At 38.9% G+C, this 23337-nt stretch overlaps 1 protein-coding gene across 2 annotated transcripts in view; it reads left to right on the top strand.

Annotated features, from left to right (window-relative positions):
- The window catches only part of LOC145349056 (palmitoyltransferase ZDHHC20-B-like), a 102944-nt gene extending 80468 nt beyond the window's left edge, over positions 1-22476 (top strand). Inside the window, exons 8-14 of one of the 2 annotated variants that reach the window (XM_080197333.1) lie at positions 3754-3789; positions 8471-8603; positions 8874-9000; positions 14567-14656; positions 17140-17258; positions 19167-19224; positions 20282-22476. In XM_080197333.1, coding sequence (XP_080053459.1) covers positions 3754-3789; positions 8471-8603; positions 8874-9000; positions 14567-14656; positions 17140-17258; positions 19167-19210 — 549 coding nt within the window. In that variant the 3' untranslated portion in view covers positions 19211-19224; positions 20282-22476. The remainder of the gene's footprint in view (positions 1-3753; positions 3790-8470; positions 8604-8873; positions 9001-14566; positions 14657-17139; positions 17259-19166; positions 19225-20281) is intronic. The other variant, XM_080197335.1, reaches the window with a different exon arrangement.
- Positions 22477-23337: the final 861 nt, after the last annotated feature.

The following is a 23337-nucleotide window of genomic DNA, read 5'->3' as shown; positions in this document are numbered from 1 at the left end:
TAAGTCCATTCAAAAGTCTGACAGCAGCAGGGAAGAAGCTGTTCTTGAGTCAGTTAGTATGTGACCTCAGACTTTTATGTATCTTTTTTCTGATGGAAGAAGGTGGAAGACAGAATGTCTGGGGTGCATGGGATCCTTAATTATGCTGGCTGCTTTGCTGAGGCAGTGGGAAGTGTAGACAGAGTCAATGGATGGGAGGCTGGCTTGTGTGATGGATGGGCTACATTCACTACCTTTTGTTGTTTCTTGTGGTCTTGGGCAGAGCAGGAGCCATATCAAGCTGTGATACACCACAGAAAGCATTCTTTCTGATTGCATCTGTATCTGTAAAAATTGGTGAGAGTTGTAGCTGATGTGCCAAATTTCCTGTTGTAAATACTGACAGTTGCACCCAGAAAGCCATCCTATTTTTATGACGTGTTGTTCCATATTGCCAGAAACCTCCTTTATTGTTGCAACTCCTAAATCCTATTGAGTATCGAGTAGTAAAATAAAATAATTAAAAGCAACATGGAGGTGACACAAAATTTGGAAATGTCGTAACCAGTGTAGAAAATAGTAGCAGACTTCAATAGGACACAAACCAACTGATGAAACAGTTAGGCAGATGTGATAAAGTAGAGAAGGAAAAATGATAAGACACAGCACAGTTTTAAGGAGGTGCAGAACCAATACCTGGAGGTTTACTTAAATTTATCTGGAGAGACTAGAGAAGCCAGGATTATTATTCTTGCTGCAGATAATGATAAGGAGGTTTAATAGATACTTCAGAACAAGGGGCAGGGGGAGCTTTGAGAAAGTAGATATAGAAAAACTATTTCTATTGACAGGAGGTTTAGTAATTGGAGACACCAATTTAAAATTTGCAAAATAGTGAAAATGAGGGGAATTTGTTTTACTCAGGTTATGATCTGAAAGAGTGGTGGAAACAGATTCAATATTAATTGTCAAAAAAGTTGAAGGTTAAATCTAATCAGAAAATCATGTGGAACTATAAGGAAAGAGCAGGTGAGTTAGACTAATTGGTAGCTCTTCTCGAGAACTGGCACAGGCATAATGGGCCTCTTGTACTGTATAATTTTAAGGTTTCCCTGTGTTGAGTTTATTGAATCAGCAAGTTGGAGGGTCATGTAAGAAGATGATATTCTATAAGAATAGGTCAGGATGTTTTTGCCATGAAAGCTTCACAGTGCAATCTTATTTTTGATCATAACGAACACATGAAAAATATTTGCACTGGAGGTCTCTCAAATAGTTCAGAAATAATAAAAGTACACTTTTACAAAATCTCAATTAACTTCCATTTGGCGATTATTTCACCAAACCATTCCACTGAAATCTGTTACGAGAATCATCTGTTAGATGTAGTTTTCTTAACAATATAAGACAGAACAGAATGCCTGCAGTGTCACCAATTTCTGGTACTTAAATGTTAAGAATCTTTTAAAATGGTTTCTAATTGGTATTCACATTAATTTAATTGCTGTACAAGTAAAATACAAAATTAAAACATACTACACAATTTGGGCAAAGACAAAAGCAAATTACTGTGGATCAAGAATCCGAAACAAAAGCAGAAAATGCTGGAAAATGTCAGCAGGTCTGACAGCATCTGTGGGGAGATAATAGGACCGATGTTTCGAGCCTGTATGACCGTTTGTCACAGTTAAGTGCAAAGAGAATCAGCTATTTCGAAGGATCATATAGATTTGAAACATTGACTCTATTCTCCCCACAAATATTGTCAGGCCTCCTGAGATTTTCCAGCATTTTCTGTTTTTGTTTCGGGTAAAGACAAGGTTTAGATACTCTTGGTGCTGACTATGAGAATGTCAGTTCAGAGCTGCACATTTAAGTATAGTGTTGCCAGCCTTGACAATACAAATTGATTTGATTATTGTCACATGTATTAACATACAGTGAAAAATATTGTTTTTGCGCGCTATACAGACAAAGCATATCGTACATAGAGAAAGAAAGGAGAGAGTGCAGAATGTAATGTTACAGTCATAGCTAAGGTGTAGAGAAAGATCAAATTAGTGCAAGGTAGGTCCATTCAGAAGTCTGGCAGCAGGGAAGAAGCTGTTCTTGAGTCGGTTGGTACGTGTCCACAGACTTTTGTTTCTTTTTCCTAATGGAAAAAGGTGGAATAGAGTACGTCTTGCGTGTGTGGGATCCTTGATTATGCTTGCTGCTTTTCTGAGGTAGTAGGAAGTGTAGACAATGTCAGTGGGTGGGAGGCTGGTTTGCATGATGAATCGGGGGTTTTGTTCACAGTCCTTTGCAGTTTTTAGTGGTCTCTGAAAGAGCAGGAGCCATACCAAGCTGTGATACAAGCAGAAAGAATGCTTCCTATGGTGCAACTGTAAAAGTTCGTGAGAATTGTAGCAGACATGCTAAATTTTCTTAGTTTTCTGAGAAAGTAGAGACATTGATGGGCTTTCTTAACTATAGTGTTGGCATGGGAGGATCTGGACAGAAGCTCTTGACCACTTTTACTTCGTCCCCTTGATGTAGACAGGGGCATGTCCTCCACTGCTCTTCCTAAAGTTGATGACTATCTATCGCCTTTGTTTTATTGACATAGAAAGAGAGAGAGAGATTATTGTTGTTGGACCAGTTCACCAGATTCTCTATCTCTTTTCTGTACTCTGTCTCTTCATTGTTTGAGATCCGACCCACTGTGGTTGTCATCAGCAGTTTCTGAGCACTAGCTGCTACTTCAGTGGGAAGGGTGAAAAAATTCCAGTGCCGTGTTATTGACGCAGTTTTTGTGCTCTTTCCAAAGTTAAGCAACAGAAAAATATTGACAAAATCTTGGGATCACGTTGCCTGTTAGCCTGATCAAGGAATGTACAGATTGGAGGGACAAACAAAAAGATGAAATAGCAACTTCTTGAAAATTTAAAAATAGGTGATATTTGAGGATGCCATCAATAAACGCACCACATACTGTGATGTTGAAATGTATTGACATCAACTGTTTAATCGTGTTATTTGATCTGTCAGGTGTGAGCATTATAATTGGCCTCTTGTGCTCCTGAACTGCTACACTGCAACAAAGTGGCAGCTTCTGCCATTCTCATGTGCGTTAGCATATTCTATTAAATATCTACAGGAAGGTGAAGGTACATAATTTAGTTTGATATCAATGCTGTATTAGGAAGTCCTGTGTTGTCAGCTGAATTGTTAATCTAACATCACAATTGTTCTTAAAGTTCAAGTTGACAAAAAGTTTTAGCACTATACAGAGAAGAGCACAGTGAAAAGCTCTCCTAATATCCTGACCAATAGAACACTTACTGATTAAATATGTATCCAATTTAATTATTCATGGCACAGCTACTTACTGTTCAGAAAACAATTAGTTGTGGTGCTTTCAGGTGGGTATTGTGATGTGATAATGTGCTATATGAATGCAACATTACCTGAAACTGAAGCTTGTGACTCCCTCAATGATTTCGTCACTGACAACATTCATGTACAGAAGTTTTAATTTAGTCATTTTAATTGTTTGATAATGAAACTTCTTTTGCAAATGTAGGAGCAAAAGAATTCTACTTCCAAAAATAGGTGATACAATAGGTGTTTAAATTTTCAAACAGCTTTTTGTGTACAAATAGATTAGTTGCACTTGGACAAATTCATAATCCTCCCTTCTCATCCCATCCCATCCCATCCATGCCTTTTTGCATGGCAGATGAATGGATTAATTAATCTGGTTTTCATTAAAGTGTCTTTATTTGCACATAGCTTTGTCGCAGGAAATCATCAGTGAATTGCCCGAAGGTAAAATGCCACTGTGTTCCTTTTTTAGTATTCTTTTGGTATTGAAAATAAGAGTTGAAATTGTACATTGCATGTGACTTTAAGTATATCACTGTTAAAAAAGCTGAATAGTTCAGTGTAATTTCATAAATGTTCTGTATGTGCAGCCAGTGTGTAATTTACAAAAATAGTTATTTTTCACTCTAAATGACCAAGTAATCATTAAATAATAAATACATTGGTGTGGAGTTTCCTCTTAGGCACATCCTGGTTGTTCAACTGAAATCTGTCCAATGTATTGCTGATTCTTTACAATGTCAAGATAGAGTGAAGTATCTTACATTCTCATTATAGTCCATCTAAATTTAAAATGGGCATAAATTAATGAACGCATACCTGTATATCATATCATTTTGAGTCTTAAAATTCAGGTTTCAATCATTGATGCATATTAGGCAGAGATGTTTAAGAACCTGCAATCAAGGAAACATTCCAATTTTTGAAGCGACTCATGCTTATGCCATAAAAATACATTAAAGAAATGGGAACTACAAAGCAGATCTCAGTTGTATAATGTTTTTTCCACAACAGTCAAGAAAATTCGCAACTGAAAGCCCAGAAAAATGGCACTGCTTCCTGCTTTGTATTTCATAGGACCTCCAAAAAAAGCCAACTTCAGATACTGGGCCAGTTTTGTGGGGGGTAATTTGGTCATATGGAGGATTTGACGGATGGACATTAAAAGATTGAGAAGACGTGGGCAGAGTGATAGTTATGCCCCTTACCACTATATACTTGAATTATTTGAAAGCATACAATTTGTTTGTACCCTGATTACAGGTGTATCAGCACAAATGTGAGGGAAACTCCATGCTAATTTCTCCTGATTAGTGTAATCAAGATTCCTTTTAACCTAAATGTGCCTTCGGAGAATTTGCAGATTTTCTGAATAGGATGTTTGCTTGAGTGATGACATACAAGTATCTTGAAAATATTTGCCTGTTACTGTAGCATATATTTTAACAGTAAACATATTGATCAACTTCTGTAAAAGCAAAAAAAATTTGCTGTTATCAGATGTTAAGTTTTCCAAAGTCATCTTTTTGATAAACTATAACCTCACTGATTATCTCAAATAATGGCTTATGGAGCCAAAGTGACCAGAGGTCTGATTCTGGGATGAATTTTAGTTGTGCAGTCTGAGACTTGAATTTTCTCAAATGCATCAGCACTATTCGCTCATCTGGATTAATACTTTGTTTAGTTTCTGCCCAATAGCTTTTCCTCAAATTTTGAAAAATGAGAAATTTCAAGTTTTTCTGACGTGAAATTATATATTTTCATAGTCTTATATATAGTGATATCATTATTGCTGACCAGAATGGAGACTCTTAGGTAATTATAAACTGTTACAAGTGACTAGGGTTGAATTTCTGCGCATAGTTTGTAATAAATAACTGTCCTCCATTCCTTTTTTGCTAGAGCAATAACTGCTTTTGTCAAGAGACTTGTTTTCCGTTCATGCGTTCTGTTTGTTCTAGTTCATAATTTGATACAAGTCCTGTTCCACCCTCAGCTTGTTGTTTGAAACATTGATGTCAATATACATTTGTTTAACAAGGCTGTGCATGAGAGAGAGATCTGCATATAGTGTAATTTTTGTTTTGTGTTCTGTAAACTTTCAAGTTGAGGAGGGAGGCAGATTGAAATCAAAGGGCGTTTGGACAGAAAATGTTTTTAATTTATCATTGCTTAATTTGAAAACAACAAGTTGAGCCTAATTATCTCAGATTTTGTTTCATTGGCTAGAAAAGTCAGTGCTAATTGTGAAAATTTGAAGGGACTGATTGTAATTTCTTGAAATTACAGGTAGGCAGGCATTTCTTTCCTCACTCTAATTTGATTGTTTAACAATTGTTCTTGAAGGCAAATAATTTTGAGAGAAAATGATGAAAATTGAGAGAACTTGTGCCTTTCAGTGCTGTCCCAGAGGGGTAGAGAAGCATATGATGAGTGAGATGAATGACAAAGAAATAAGTGAGAAACAGAGGTACAGTCATTGCGATGGTAGTTTCCAGGAAGAGGTAAAGGAGTGATGGGATCATACAAAGTACGTACTGGGAAGGTGAGGCAATAGGGGACTGTGTTGGGGGTCAAGGGAAGCATGTATGATAGAAGAAGGAAGAGAAAGGCATCTTCTGAAAGTAACTCTCTTCCTTGTAATTTCACTGAAGATGTTGTCTGCAACAATTCTTGGTTCATTTATCCCATTTTGAAAGGAGAAGAGAGCAACAGAAGAGAACAGAGTGCAGCAAAAATGTTCAGAGGACTGAAGTACAGAGAGAGTGAAACAGAAGAGGAGAGACAGAAACAGCAAAAGAAGGCAGTAGAGACTGATAAGCATGTTACATATTCTCTAGATTGCTAGGATATACAATGCTATGGGAAATCAATTAATTATTTTTAATTGTTTTTATGGAGTCTGGGAAAATGTACCTTAAACTGGAAACTATGTAGCATATTTTCATCTATTTGGTAAACATAGATGATTTGCATAAATAAAAGTCTCAAACTCACTCAAATTATTTCAAAACATTAATTATTTCAACTGCCATGTTTCCTCAGCTATGTATAAGTTTTACATAACTAAAATAATGGAGGACCAAAAATATATAAAGTCTTAAGTTCCTCTGGAAATGCATCTAAAATTTTGCCTTAGTGGCTTCCAGACAGCCTGAGCCATTAAGTTTGCACTTATTCAGACGACCTGTCTCCCAGGTGACTGTGAATGCTAGCAGTACTGATTAACAAATGTTTCATTTTCCTGTTGCACATCATTGCTTCTTTCCCTGCCACTTCCAGTACTTATGTTCACGGATATCAAGAATGCCCTATCCAATAATCCCAAACCCCAGTTTCCTGCATCTCACTATCAGGATTTAAGATCCCCTGAGCTCACAGACCTTACTACCCCAACATTGAATCTGTACCCCAAAACACACTCAGACTACAGACATACCCACAGTACTCCAGACTGTCCCCCATTGTTATACACGTGACCTTACTAAATGGTTCCCAACCCTATACTGGTCTCCTGACTTCAGTGGTTCATAATTGCTTCCAATCCTCTAGTTCCCTTTCTGCAGTTTGCCATTGAAGAGCTAGTCACTTCCATATCTGAAGCCCACTGAGTGCTCACTAGCTTCTGTTCTCCAGTTCCTTTCCACATTCTGCTAGCTGCTGGTTTGCAGATGTCCCACATTCTGCCACATAACTTTCTCATGCTTAATCTGTTCGTATTTTATTCAGGATACCTTTTGTTGTTAAAATTCCAGTAAATGTTAAAGTTAAAGACAGAATTTATACACAGTATTAATAAAATTATTTTAAGGTCCTTGGAAAAAATCATGTTGGCTTCAAAAGTATTTGCCTTCCTAATTGAGAGCCATTGGCTGGAACTTAATGTAACTGATCTGGTTTCAACCCACCATTTGGAGAACCTGCAGGGAAGCCCACGTAACTTCTGAGGGGAAGTGGAACCAGATTAACTGGCCGTGTCAGGCTTCAGTTGGGTTTCATGCTCCCTGAGAGTCGAAAGGCAAGAACCCCTGTCCTCTGGCCAGCAGCTCTCCATTGCTGCCACACCTCTGGAGGGGTGACTACTGTAGGATGCAGAAGGCCTAGGATTGTTGAAGAATCCAGATCGTAAGTGAGTGAGGGCAGTAAGGGAGCATGGAGATCAGAGGCTAGAGCATGGATGTGGCTTTCACTTGTTACCCCCGTCCAAGCCAGGTCCCTCAATCAGACACATATGCCTTTGAAAGAGACACATACCAACCCCCTCCCCCAGAAGTCTGGGTTTGCCTCTCAATCTTCAGGAAGCATGGAAAAGTTGTGCCATTCACATGTGATCCTTAAGTCACCAATACATTCTGGTGGGCTCAGATAATTGATGTCAATTGACTCATTAATGAATCTAACTGTCCGCATGATGGGTGAATTTTGCCTGTTCCCACCTCCAATTTCATTGCGAGAGATTTAAATTTTAAACGTTAAGACGGAGTGCTTAGGCAAGTGTACTGCTATGATGTAGTTGCTATTCCACTAAATTGCTACTTTGGGGTGGAGCCTAGCACAAGCCAGCAATCTCCCTATAGTAGGGGGAAAAGCAATCTGGGGGGCAGTCAGAACTAGGCTACTTTTGCACGTTCACAGGAGTACCAGATCAGGAGTGACATAGACGAAGAATTGGGCTGCATATCCTCTTGAGTACTGTTGGTACATGACCTGAGGAGAAGTGTAAAGATCGGGAGAAGATAATCTGAAAAAAATGAATGGATGCATATTGTGTGATTGCTTTTGATTTTTAAATAATTTTTGATGTATTTGTAAATATTATGAGATGTAACAAATATTGGTTTTTTACAATTAAAAGTTATGGAAAACTCAAGTCACTGGCATTGTAGCTAATAATTAATACTAATGAATGAATGTAACCTGATATGTTATTGAACTGCTGACAATATCAAAAAATGTTACTGACTTTTGTTATTAAGCAAATATACCAGAAAAATAAGTCTAATAAAGATTAATTTTCTATAAAAAGTAGTGAAAATCTGAAGATGTACAGAGCATTTTGACTCTCAGATGTCAGGTTCATGGCAAAATGCTATAAAGCTGAAGTTGTTTTTGCTTCCTGTAGGGTGATCTGCCAGACACTCATGCAAAATTCCATGTCTTGTTTCTTTTCTTTGTGGCGGCCATGTTCTTCATCAGTTTACTATCACTCTTCAGTTATCACTGTTGGCTGGTCAGCAAAAATAGGTCTACAATAGGTAAGATGACCTTTAAACTGGTTATAAATTTACTTTGATAATATAAAATAAAATGTAAAGACTCATACCTCCTAGCTTTTACAGATGCATTGCTGTCCATGATTATCGTTGAAAAGTTGAAAAATAATTCTTTCCTCCCTAATTGAGGCTGTCCTATTAAAATATCGTGAGATTATTCTTTACTCTATGTTGCAGGATGTTGGTAAAATTTGTACTACTGATTTGAAGAAAAGGTTGTACTGCTGCTAACCAAGTGATTTTTTTCATCAGAGGCTTTCCGCGCACCAGTGTTCCGAAATGGCCCTGATAAAAATGGATTTAGCCTTGGATTTAGCAAAAATTTAAAACAGGTTTATGGAGATCAAGGAAAATACTGGCTTCTACCTATTTTCACAAGGTATGTTTTGTTCAGAGTTAAGGCGGAGAGTACACATGCGTGAAATGCATCATAGTGCAAGCTGAGAATTTAGTTTCAGTGAGGGAAGGTACTGCTTTTTGCCTTTACTTTTGGGATGCTTTATGTAAGCTTGAGGCAGTAAACATTTAAAACAATACTTTATTAATTTAGCTAGTTTAAAAGGATTGCATTTGTTTAGAAAAAAATTGAAGTAAATTGAGGTGACATAATTACAAAAAACTGTAATCTGGTTTTGAATGTTCATTTAACTAAAGATGACAGTACATGAAGTATGCCGAATTGCAACATGCAGGAGTTTGTGGAAAGCAACATGATCTCAGGCAACCATAGCTGCAGTAAATGCCAACAGCTTGAGGAGCTTCAATTAAGTGTTGTTGAACTGAAGTCCAAAGTTTGATCCAGGAAATACTCACATCCCTTAGGATAGGTGGTGTTTTAGATTTGGTAAGTGACCAGGACTGGAAGTTGTGACTGTGATTTGGGCAAGTAAGGGAATTGATGATATAGGAGTCTCAGCCTTTGCCATTGCCCAGCAGGTACAAGGTATTTGCTATCAGTGTAGATAAGGAGGATGGAAAAGTGGAACCTGATATTGTGGAGCAGGAAGTCATTAAGATGGGCAGGGGATGGGAGGGTGGAACATGATGGTGGTCAGGAGAATAGATCTTGTGCAGCTGCAACCTGCAGTCCCAAAGCATCTGTTGTCTACTCAGGCTTAAGTACTGAAACTTAAGCCTCGGTTAAGTTTAGTTTGTGTGAAGGAGGAGGAGGTGGCAGTTTTTATGGTCCACATAGAAATCAATGCCATAAGTAAAATTAGGAATGCAGTTCTGCTAAGAGAGTTTGAGGAGCTAGGATACAAAGTTTAAAAAAAAAAGAACCTCAAAGATAGTCTCAGGATTACTACCTGAGCCTTCCAGAAATTGGCATATAGATGGCAGAAGAGATCATGAACGGTCTGGTTTTGATCTACCAGAATTCCCTAGATTTTACAATGGTCTCCGAGCATTGCAAGGTTGAAAGTTCTGCCTCCTGGTTATGAAAGAAGGGAAAGAGAGAACTTAGAATTTGCAATCTTGAGGGAAGTAGGGAAATGATGGACTTTATCTTAAAGGACATGGCAATAGGACACTGGAAGATCACTATGATTAGGCAGAATTAATATTTTATCATTTTTGACAAATCTGTTGGAATGCTTTGAGGTTGTAGCTAGCAGGATAAATAAGGGAAAATTGTAGTATATTTGGCTTTTCAGATATATTCAGTAAGGTGACACAAATGTTATACAAGATTGGAAGTGGATTATCAGCATGGATTTAGAATTGGTTAATGGACAGAAAGCAATAGGAATATATGGGCTATTTTCAAGATGGCAAGATAATTAATGGAGTGCCAAAGGATCAGTGCTTAGACTTCAGCTATTTACCATCTATATCAACATTTTTGATAACTACACAAAAGTAGGTGGGAAAATAAGCTGAGAGGTGAATGCAAGGGGCGGCAAGGAATATAGACTAATAAATGAAAGAGTAATAAAGTGGCAGATGAAGTAATTATAAGTAAGATCATCAGGAGTAAGCCAACTGGCCTCTGGAGCCTGTTCCACTATTCAGTAATACTATAGCTGATCTGATTGTGACCTTAATTCCATGTTTCTGCCCGTCCCCATAACCCTTGACTCCTTCTGGATCAAGAATCTTGTCCAGCTCAGCCTTGAATATATTCAAGGACCCAGCTTCTCTTTGTGAAGAGAATTCCAAAGATTAGTGACCCTCAAAGAATGTCGTCGTCTTCATCTTAAGTAGGGAGTCCCTTATGTTTAAACTTTGCTTCCTAGTTCTAGATGCCTCATTAGGGGAAATATTCTTTTAGCATCTACCTACCCAGTCCACCTAGAATCTTATTGATAAGATCACCTCTAACTCTGAATATCAGCCCAACCTGCTCAACCCTTCCACATAAGTCAACCCCTTCATCCCAGGAATCAACCTGGTGAACCCCCTCAAAAGCTTCCAAAGCAAGTATATTCCTTAATTAGAGAGATCAAAACTATACTCAGTACTCTAGACGTGGTCTCACCAATGCCCTTTACAACTTTAGCAAGACTTTTCTACTTTGCAGAAGGAGGCCAAATGGTCCATCATGTCCATGTTCACTCACTGAACGAGCAATTCGCCTTGTGCCACGCCACACTTTTTCTCCATAGCCCAGTACATTTTTCCTTCTCAGATTATGATCCAATTCCCTTTTGAATCCTTTGATTCAACCTGCCTGCACCAGGTCCTAGCAACTTGCTGAATTTTTTGAAGAATTTTCTTATGGTGCCAATTACCTTAAATCTGTGTTCTCTGGTTCTTGATCCTTCCACCAATGGGAAGTTTTTCTCTATCTAGTCTATCCGAATATCTCCATCAAGCCTCCTGTCAATCTACTCCAAGGAGAACAGTCCTGGTTTCTCTAATCCATCTATATAACTGAAGTTCCTCATCCCTGGAGCTATCTCTGGAATTTTTTCTGCAATCTTTCCAATCACTTTGCATTCTTCTTAAGAGTGCTGCCCAGAATCATAGAAACATAGAACATTACAGCACAGTACAGGCCCTTCAGCCCTCAATGTTGTGCCGAGCTATGTCCAATCCCAAAATCAAGCTATCCCCTCCCTATAATTCTGGAGTGCTCCATGTGCCTATCCAATAACCACTTGAAAGTTCCTAAAGTGTCTGACTCCACTGTCACAGCAGGCAGTCTGTTCCGCACCCCAACCACACTGAGTGAAGAATCTACCTCGGACATCCCTCCCATATCTCCCACCATGAACCTTATAGTTATGCTCCTTAGTAACAGCTACATCCACCTGAGGAAATAGTCTCTGCACGTCCACTCTATCAATCCTTCTCATCATCTTATAAACCTCTATTAAGTCACCTCTCATCCTCCTCTGCTCCAAAGAGAAAAGCCCCAGCTCCCTCAACCTTTCCTCATAAGACCTACCCTCCAAACCAGGCAGCATCCTGGTAAATCTCCAATGCTTCCACATCCTTCTTGTAATGAGGTAACCATAACTGAACACAGTATTCCAAATGTGGTCTGACCAATGTCCAGTATAATTGCAGCATAACCCCATGGTTCTTAAACTCAAACCCCCTGTTAATAAACACTAACACACTATAAGCCTTCTTCATGGCTCTATCCACTTGAGTCGCAACATTTAGAGATCTGTGGATATGAACCCCAAGATCTCTCTGTTCCTCCACGTTCCTTAGAACCCTGCAATCTGCATTCAGGTTTGTCCTATCAAAATGAATCACCTCACAATTACCAGGGTTAAACTCCATCTGCCACTTTTCAGCCCTGCTCTGCATCCTATCAATGTCTCTTTGCAGCCTGCAAGAGCCCTCCACCTCATCCACTACTCCACCAATCTTGGAATCATCAGCAAATTTACTAACCCACCCTTCAGCCCCTTCCAAGTCATTGATAATCACAAAAAACAGAGGACCCAGCACTGACCCCTATGGTCCAGCACTGGTAACTGGCCTCCAGTCTCAAAATTTTCCCTCTACCACCACCTTCTGTCTTCTATGATACAGCCAGCTACTTATCCAATTGGCCAAATTTCCTTCTATCCCACACCTCCTTATCATTTTCATGAGCCTACCATGGGGAACCTTATCAAACGCCTTACTAAAATCCATGTATGAGACATCAACTGTTCTACCTTCGTCTACACACTTAGTTAGCTCCTCAAAGAATTCAATCAGATTTGTGAGGCAGGACTTATCCCTCATGAAACCGTGCCGACAATCCCGGATTAAACTGAATCTTTCCAAATGGTCATAAATCCTATCTCTCAGGGCCCTTTCCACTAACTTATCAGCCACTGAAGTAAGATTAACTGGCCTATAATTACCAGGGTCATTCCTATTTCCTTTCTTGAAAAGAGGAACAACATTTGCCACTCTCCAGTCCTCTGGCACTATCCCTGTGGACAGTGAGGACCCAAAGATCAAAGCTAAAGGCTCAGCAGTCTCATTCCTTGCCCCCCAAAGTATCCTAAGATGTATCCCATCTGGCCCAGGGGACTTATCCACCCTCAAGTTTTTCAAAATTTCAGATGTAATAATCTAGTTGCAGCCAAATCAATGATTTATAAAGCTCTATCATAGCTTCCCTGCTTAAGGACTCCATGCTCCCATTGTTAAAGCCCAGAATGCCATATGCTTTATTAACTACTCTCTCAACCTGTCCTGCAAAAATGCAATTATATACATTCCCCTTGCAATAAAGATTAACATTCCATTAACAACCCTCCCCGACCTTCCCAGAGTATGGCTGGGCAATTTTTGACATTGTTAGGTAGATGCCAGTGTTATAGCTACTCTGGAACAGCTTGGCTAAGAGCATAAGTTTTCAGTTCTACAGCCAGGATGCTGTCGGGGCCTGTTGCCTTTGCTGTATCCAGCATCTTCAGCTATTTCTTGACGTCGCATGGAGTGAATCTGATTAGAGACTAGCATCTCTGATGCTGGGGATCTCTGGAGAAAGCTGAGATGGATCATCGATTCTGTAGTTCTGGCTGATGATGGTTGCAAATGCTCCAGCCTCATCTTTTGTACTGACATTATGGGGTTCCCTTATCATTTGAAAATGGGCATTTGTGGAGACTGCTGCTCCAATTAATTACAGAATCATAGAATGTTTACAGCATAAAAAGAAGACCATTGTGACCATACCAGCTCTCTTTAATTGTCTATCAGCGTTCCTATCTGGATGACTTGATGGTAATGGTAGAGTGAGGGATATACTGAACCATAACAAACCAATTGTGATTGAGTACAATTCTGCTGCTGTGAATGACTCTCAGCACCACTGCCCAGTTGAGCTTGCATCCCATTTAGCATGGTGGTAGTGTCACACAACACAGAGGGTGTCCTCTATCTGATACTGGGGCTTCGCTTCTACCAATATTGTCATGGAGAAATATATTTGCAATAGGTAGATTAGGTTTTCCCTGTTGATTCTCCTTTTACATGCCACAGACCCAATCTGGCAAATATGTCCTTCAGGGTGAGGCTACTGAGCCACTCTTGTTGGTGGACATTGAAGACCTTAACCCAAAGCACATTATATGCCCTTGCTATCCTTAATGCTTCTTCCAGTTGCTCTAGAGGGAGATAACTGATTCATAAGGTACTTGGTGGTAATTATGGGGAGTTTTCTTGCCAATGCTTGGCATGATGTCATGAAACTTCAAGGAGTTTCCCATCAATGTTGAGCTTCCCGAGGGCCACTCCTTCTAATGGATTTGTCTTTATATTGATTGAGGAGTCTGGGACATTGGCTGTAAGGTATTGATGTTGATGTATTAGTATTCCCTGACTAGTCTGTGGGACAGCTCTTCCAATTTTGGTGTAAGTGTTCAGTGGAGGACTTTTCAGAATCAGCTGGGCAGGGTGTGCCTTTATTGTTTCTGGTGCCTGAGTCAGTGTCAGGTACCCATTGCTGGTAGTGAAAAGTATATGATCTTCCTGTTCTTATCTTTCAGCCTGGGTGATGGGTGTTCTTACCCAACTCGCTTGGTCAGTCAAGATCCCGAACAAGCCAACACAGTCAACCACACCGAACTGCCCAAAAAGTATATTTACAATCTTTGTTTATAAGTATCTATTATTCCAACATTTTCTTCAGTCAATTCTGTTTGCTGCCTATTGAATTGTTTTTCATGAGGAACTTATCGAAGCAAAATCAGAGTTGCCTGAGAAAGCAAAAGGTAATAGAGAAGTTTTCAGTTGCAGCAATTAGACTGGATAAGTATTTGTTATAAAGGAAAATTGACAAGCCTGACTTTCATATCCATTATAATTCAAGACTGAGGAGTGAATCAAAGACTCTTCCATCATTTTGGTTCTCATTTCTCCCTGTATTGGTGATTTTAAAAAATTCCTGCCACTCCCAAGTGAAGGCAGAAGTGCCACCTGCAGCAATTGCCACTCATTCATGCGTGAAAAGGCTGCAGGGCACTCAGAGTCAGTGGCCACGTGTTCTCTGCTGACTCTTCAGATAGTGGAAAGCAGGACTGTGTGATCTGAAAAATTCAGCCAGTGTGTGGGAGAGTCTGTTTAATTTGTACGACTACTTTGCAGGAGGACAGGGCTGGAAAATGTGACGAATCATTCAAAATCCCACTGACCGGCAGGAGAGGAAAGCCCCACCACCAGGAGGGGCCATAAAATTACAGTCTGTGCGCATACATCAGTATGTGTGTATATGGCCCCATTCTTGTATAACTTATGCCAAGGTTATTTAGGAGTGTGCTCCACCAGTAACAAAACACAAGGTCAGAGTTGAACCCAAATCCTAAGTTCAGCCCCAATCCCCACTCCTAGGATCAGGATTTGTGGCCTAGTCAGATCAGCCATGATCTTATTGAATGATGGGGCAGGCTCGAAGGACTAGATGGCCTACTCCTCCTATTTCTTATGCTCTTTTGTCTGTGTGCTGTCACTCTGCTTCTTAAGTGAAAAAGCAAATTTTATCTTTCTGAAATTTGCTCATTATCTTAAGCGAGAGAAAAAATTTAAACGTGGCTCAGAGATGTATGATTTCTGCATTCCTCCAATTCTGGCGTCTTGAGCATTGCCCAGGCCCTTCATCCCACTCTTGGTGGCCATGCCTTATACATGGCTGTATAAGGCACTGGTCAGATCCCATTTGAATACTTTGGGGGTAGGTAACATGGCAAGCAATTCAAGCATAGCACGCTCCCACAAACAGTAGTGTGCTCCTGGCCAGATAATCTGTTTTTGTGACATTGATTTGAGAGATAAATATTGGCCATGACACCAGCCCTTTGAAATTGCGGCATGGGACTTGATTCAACTTCAGAAGGCGGGTGAGAGTCAGTTTAACATTTCATCTGCAGGACAGCATCCCTGACAGTGAAGCATTTCCTCAGTACTGCTCTGGTGTCAGCCTTGATTCCTCCAATCTCAAATCCTGGAGCTTTAAAGGAGTGTTTTCAGGCAAAAACTGAAACCGAGCAGTTTGGGGCCCCATTCCTAAGGAAGGATGTGCTGGCCTTGGAAAGGTTCAGAGGAGATTTACAAGGATGATCCCTGGAATGAAGAGCTTGTCGTATGAGGAACAGTTGAGGACCCTGGGTCTGTACTTGTTGGAGTTTAGAAGGATGAGGGAGGATCTTGCTGAAACTTGCAGGATACTGCGAGACCTGGACAAAGTGGACTTGGAGAGAATGTGCTTTCACTAGTAAGAAAAATTAGAACCAGAGGGCATAACGTCAGGCTAAAGAGATGATCCTTTAAAACAGATGAGGAATTTCTTCAGCCAGAGAGTAGCAAATCTGTAGAACTCTTTGCCGCAGAAGGTTGTAGAGGCCAGGTCATTGAGTGTCTTTAAGACAGAGATAGATAGGTTCTTGATTAATAAGGGGATCAGAGGCTATGGGGGAAAAGGCAGGAGAATGGGGATGAGAAAAATATCAGACATGATTGAATGGTGGAGCAGACTCGATGGGCCGAGTAGCCTAATTCTGCTCCTATATCTTATGTAGCTTTACCTCTGATTTCCTCCCTAAACCTTTCCATCTCACTCTCCTTTAATACATTAAAGTCTACATCACCTGCATTCCTGTCTCTTTTGGCTCGGTTTCAGTTTTTGCTCCTTCAGAGCTCCAGGAGATTTGAGAAATCAAGGCCGACACCAAAGTAGTACTGAGGAAATGCTGCACTGTCAAGGATACTGACCTGCAGGTGAAATGTTAAACCGACTGCCGCGTGCCTTCTGTAGTCGACTTAAGTCCCATGCCACAGTTTCAAAGAGCTGGCGTCATGGCCAATATTTATCCCTCAAATCAATGTTACAAAAACAGATTATCTGACAATTAGCACATTACTGTCTGTGGGAGTGTGCTATGCTTGAATTGCTTGCCATGTTACCTACCCCCCAAAGTATTCATTGTCTGTAAAGTACTTTGAGATCTCCTGTGATCATGAAGTGCCCGTCTTTTTCTTTGTTTCTTCTTGGGGGCGTTTTACTATACTGAAAGCTCTGTATTGATACAAGTTATTGTTGCTGTAATTGATAGTTACTTTTTCACAGTATTGCAGATGGACAGTCACTTCCTCCTAGACCATTGAGTGAATCTCAAAATCGATTGTTAGGAGGGACTGATCAGCACTGGATAGATGAGGAATCAGATGAAGAAAATTCCAAAGGCGGTAATTTGTTCCATAATGTTGTGATTGTTGGCTCTATTGATTGATAAATACCTTTATCTTGAATTAAAATATTTTACTTAGGAAGAAGTGTTGTGGAAATAACCTCTTAAATATATGTATTTCCCATTATTTTGTGAATGTTTAATTTTAAAATTCTCATCTTTGTTTTCAAACCTCTCGATGGCCAGGCCCTTTCCTAATCTCCTTCACTCCTGCAAACCTCCAAGACACCTGCACTGTTCTTGTTCCAGCCCTTTTGAGCATCCTTGATTTTAGGGCCACATCTTCAGCTACCTCAACCCTAAACTCTGGAATTCCCTCTCTAGCTCTCTACCTTGCTTGCTTTCTTTAAGGTTCCTTAAAGCTTACCTCTTTGGCCAAGCTTTTGATCATCTGCCCTAATATCGTCTTATGTAGCTCAATGTCACATTTTGTTTGATAACGTCTCTGGGAAGTGCTTTTTTTTAATTTTACATTTTATGAAGTTAAAAGCACTATTTAAATTCTTGTTTTCTGCTGGTATGATCTATTGTCAAGCCAGTCATCACTTCAGTGAACTAAATAGTCTTTAATTCTCACCCACCTCTGGTCTTTTTCAAAAGAATCACACATGGCTTTATTAAGTGCCTTCAGAAAACTATTTGAAATTATGATGCCCTGATCTGCTAAATTCATTTTCACCTTGGAATTCCAGGAGATTTGTTGTGTTTCAATTGTTTTCCTAAAACCATGTTGATTACTGCTGGTGGTCCTGAACTCTTTGATGAACAATGTTGGACTTGCCCTGCCTTGTTTAACTGCGGGATCACGTTGCTGTGTAAATTGCTGAAAGTGCAAGCAGATAAGGTTGTCAAGTGAAAGCAGGCATCTAGAAATTAAGTTCATAAACCTTCAATCTGATCAGTTAAGGACAAATGCCAAATCAGATACAGAAAGAGAAGTAGAGGGCGAAAAAGGTTGGATTGAAAGATTAAAAAAACACAATAAATGTTTTTAAAATTTGAACAACGAAAACTTGAAGAATTGAGAATTTGCACTTGTAATAATTTTCAGTGCCAGCAAGGTTGGTTGATAATAAGTGACACTTATCACATTGTCAAAAAAGTACCTTGACTGAGTTGTACAAGACTTAACTTTTGTGGTGAAATTGATTGGTGTCTACCCTACAACAAGAACAATTTCATACCATTCAATGCATTTGAATGATAAGCCAGAAAGTGGGATGGTGGTTTTGCAACACATCTTGGACAACAACCTTTGATTTTTCAATTTAACCCACATGTCTGGCCTCACCCTGAAATTGCTGTACAGCTTGCACATAAATAATGGCAAGAACCATGAGCCTCACTGTTATTTTGACAGCAAATTATGCCCACTTTTGTCTGCCCCTGAGAAGGGTGTAGCTGCCTGGTAGGCAGTAAGCTACTTATGAAGTATACACCAGCAGGAACACTGTTGCTAACCCTGATTCCTGACTTCCAAGTACTTGCCTTAAAATGCTATGTACCCCTTTCCAGCCATGATATCCTGAGACCAGTGATTTTCCCTCCTCTCCAAAACCCCATCCATCCTGGGAGACTACTGACCCACTTTCTCACTGCCTGATTGTGGCAGTCCACCATCCCATTCTACCCCCTGAAATCCGTAATCAGTCACTTCCCTGAGGGCCACTGTGGCACTAATGGATCTTCATACCTCCTTCCCACAATTCTGGCCACATGGTAACTAGGTCCAAGATTTTGTACCTGGAGTTCCTCAGGCTTTTAATGTGCACAGAACAATTTTCAATATTTCCAAAAAGAGTCACTCCTGAATTACTAAATCAAAATACTGTAAAATGTTCCAAATCAGAAAAATTATTTGAAGCTTGAAGTATTCATTCTGTTGCTTTTCTTTTAACATTTTCAGTTCGGAATCAAAAGGATGAGGAATCTGCAAAACATTCAACATAAAGAAGTTAAAAATGGTAAAAGCTCTACTAGTTTTAACCATAATATCATATTGTATTGCTGTTTATAAATTCTGTTGTGTTCGGCATCATCACATGGCATCATGTTTTGTAAAGTTATGTACAAAATTTGCTTTGATATTTTTGCAGAACATATATTGGTTAATATGCTTTATATACTGCAGATAAGGTCAAGGTATCAGTAAGGCAAATCATAAATTATTTTAGACATGTTAATTTTTTCTCATTCTGCCCCAGTACTGAAATCCCTCCCCTTAATGAGAACAATAAAGAATCCAAAATATGTAACCAATCCTCAACAACTTATAGGAGAAAAGCTGAAAGGGGGAAGTACTATCTAATTCTGTGTGAGGTACTTCTAAGAATATCTTTTTCTAAACGTAGATATGTTCCTAGAAACCCTACATTCATCAAAATTACATACATCGGAGCTGTTTTTCCCATTTTAAAAAATGTAACGTTAGATGTTTTTCATCCTTTGTATGTTTTTAAAAAAAGAAAAATGTAAACAAATTGTCTACATTTCCAGTGTGGCAAAGAGCCAAAGAGATCGGGTTTTGCTTTTCTTGATTGCTCTGTGACAAGGCATAATCCTATCCGCGTTCAGTTCCTAGTTGCAGACTTTTGTGCTGTTACTGGACACTTCCTTGGCCTCAGCCCTCTTCAATCCCTTGGCCATAGGTTGCTACTCCACCTGGCACTACCGATGCCACGGAACATGCAGAACTCCAAGAGGAAAGGGCTGAATATCAGCCACAACATGACCCTCCATCTGAAAGCAAGTGAGCTGCCACTGTAAAAACTAATGGTCCCATTTGAAGGTTGCGAGAGAACCTAATCCAACTGTAATGATGCAAGTAGCTACAAAAAATTTGCATCTGCTTCCCAACTACTTGATAATAGGGCACATAGTCCACACAACAAATAAATTCATAGTTTGTTAATTGTGTAATAAAGGAACTATGCTATTTGGGACTATTTTGAATGGACCATGAGTGTAGGTGAATTCCTTTCAAATGATTTGTTAATCTATTGTAAATGTTCTTCCATTTAGGTATTTCTGCTACATGATGTTGAGACTGGAATGCTGCTCACTTCAGTCAAAGAGGAAAGTGTTAGAAGCTGTGTTCTGATGACGTGAACAATGTGTTCTGATAACATATGAACAACTTATGTATCAGATTTTTTGTGCTTATGAAAAGATATTAACAGCAATTGTTGGGCAAGGCAATAAATTAAAATCAACATAGCTTGTTGCCTTAAATAATAACTTTATTTGAAGGACCCACAGACACTGTGGAGGCGCAAGAAATGTAATCAGGGTCCTAGATTATCAAGCCACTAGTCTTCTCTATGTCTGTATGAACAGATCACAAGACTATTATAATTAATATTCTACAACACAATAGTCTTGCAGTAAGTAGGTAGCCTGCAGTTGTGATTTGAAATATTCAACCACTAAGCTATACTTTCATTATTAAATTGGATGTATCTAGTCAAATTGATTTTAACCTACTTTACTGCCAGGTTATAGTGTTATGGGATATAAAAGGCACTGAAAGGAATAAGTGTGTATTAACATTTTTTTAATAAGCAATATATATATATCAGATATACAAACATATATGAGGGATGCAAGGGACTAAACTGTATAATAATTGTATTTTAAGATACCTGTTTGAAGACTGCAAGCTGTAACATGAAATCAATTGCTGATGCAGGTCTGTATTTTAATCAAGCAAAAGCCAATAATCTTGAGGGGAAGTATACTATTACTTCTCTGAATTTATGCAAGAAATTTTGAAAAACAGACTTCCTGCACTAATGTTTGATGTCCTTGTATGTATAATTATTCAGAGCTGCTGTTTACCAAAGAGCAGTTACTGTTTGTGAAACACTTTATTTATTGTAGGCTCCAAATGGACAGTGGTTTACAAATGCCATAAGGTTTTAGGTTTTCCTTTTTATTTGTGGTCAAGATTATTAGTTTGTTTGCAAGTTATCATTTTTTATTATGCCCTATAGAATGGTTTTTATTTTGCATAGTCGTATAGTAACAATCAATTGTTTGAGACGTAAATCAGAAATTGGGAAAGGGGTGCTGATTGATTAAAAATGATCAGTAATTGTAAGTGTAGTGATTCAGTGGTTCAGTGTCTCGAACAGTTGTTGTAAGTACTGCTATGTACAATATATGAATACTGTGTCATTTTTTAAATTGAAAAAGTTGCAGTTGATATGCAACCAAATGAAATAAGTGCATCTGGTAAGCTGGAGGGAAGAGAGATTCTGATTCAGAACTAAGGTGCTGGTTCCCTTAAATGATTTGTAAATTGCTTCAGGGGTTGCCTGTTACTGTGCTTACCCTGAATTATTGTGGTATGTGAATTGAAAAATTCATAAGTGTATGGATCTTAATCATGTAGTGCATTCTCAGTACATGTGTTATGCCGTCTGTAGTCCACCTTGATTTCCATTACTAATGTAAGTTGAATGTATGTTCTCATAATTTCAGCATTGGATTTTTCACCTTTAACTTATTTATCAGGGCTCTGATGCATTCTTCAGACATAAAAGCATTAAAACATGTTTGTTACTAAAGTAACATTTTTGCTATGGTAATTCTTACCATCTTGTATAAGATCTGTGACATGAGCATTAAGCAGACAAATCTTGCGCAATCATGAAAATTGTGACAGTATTAAAGCTAACAAATAGGTTTATCCCAGAAAAAGAATCTCTACAAGAATGCAGAATCGATGTTCACAAACAATAGATGTTGTATTGATGATGTATACCAACAGATTGTCGAGATTGTTTGAATATAGTTTAAATTCAAATGCAAACTGTGGTGTGCACTTTTCCCTATTATTGTCAGCTTCTATACTCCCCCATGTTTTGTGCTTATAGACAATTAAAACTTGTCTATGAAATTTATCTCGGACAGCCATATTTCTGTAACATTTTCTTTTAATTAATGAAGCCAATGTAAACAAATTAGTGCCAGTGGACAAGGATGAATGACATTTTTACTTAGCATGTTATGCAAGCATTTAAGCTGTATGATTTTATTTTTCCTCCAAAGGATAGCCAAATTAAAGTTAGTACATATCGCATGCAGAATATGCATGTCTTGCACCTTCTGTCATTTCTAGACTATTCCTATGTTAATTTGGCGGCTATTTCTTTCTTCAGTCAACCTTGTCAATAATGCAGATGATGAATAAAAACCAAAAGTGATTTTAAAAACTGCTCAGATCTTATTGTTTTTTGTGAATGATGCATGATAACTGTGCTATGGATGCACATTTGATTCTACTTGTACATTTATTTTATAGCATGTGCATAATTTTAGATAAGACCATAATAAAAATTTTGTGAAGAGACACAACTTCCATACTTCTGTGTTCACCATTTGGAGTTGAATAATTGTTTAAAAAAAAAAGGAGTACCATGGTTATCATAATGATAAAAGGTCAATTTAGCAGGAACATATTTTGTGATCATCACCCTATCCATGTTGATCAATATTGACTTCCACTCCCCTCCTGCCACAAATTGAAAATACTGTTCCCTGGGTTCAAGTACTTGCATGCTTCACCCCTTCCTATCTCTAGTTTCCTCTGGCCAGCTCCCCAGAACTTTGATCTTTTGATCTCTCGACATTTCTATCATTCTTAAAACACACCAAGACTTTGGCCATCCTGCCTAAACATTCCTCTTTGGCTCAACGTCCATTTTCGTTTGGGCCTCTGTGCTGCATTTTTCTATTTTAAAGGCATTGGCCTGGATTTGTGCTGCTGATAATAACAGTGAAACTTTCAGCGCTTGTTGTTATTATGGAGTAAACCTTATTGCATCTTCTGACACCTACGCATGTGCAGCTAAACCTGGAAATCTGGAGGTTGGTATCAGAGTTGCAGTGCCTGCTGATGGACAGCACTGAATTGGCTAGAATAGTCAATCCTGAACTTGCCCACTAGTTCCTCACTAAATAGAGCTGAAATGTTAACACTACTGCTTTCGGGAATGAGTGAGCTTTTAATGGGCTGGTAACTACTGCCCTGTTACCCCTCTTATCCAGATTGTATTGTTAAGAGTGGAGGCTCA

Source organism: Carcharhinus amblyrhynchos, chromosome 10 (assembly GCF_965287045.1).
Source record: "Carcharhinus amblyrhynchos chromosome 10, sCarAmb.v2.hapA, whole genome shotgun sequence".
In the NCBI taxonomy this organism is placed as follows: Eukaryota; Metazoa; Chordata; class Chondrichthyes; order Carcharhiniformes; family Carcharhinidae; genus Carcharhinus; species Carcharhinus amblyrhynchos.
This window is presented reverse-complemented; position numbering and strand designations above follow the sequence as displayed.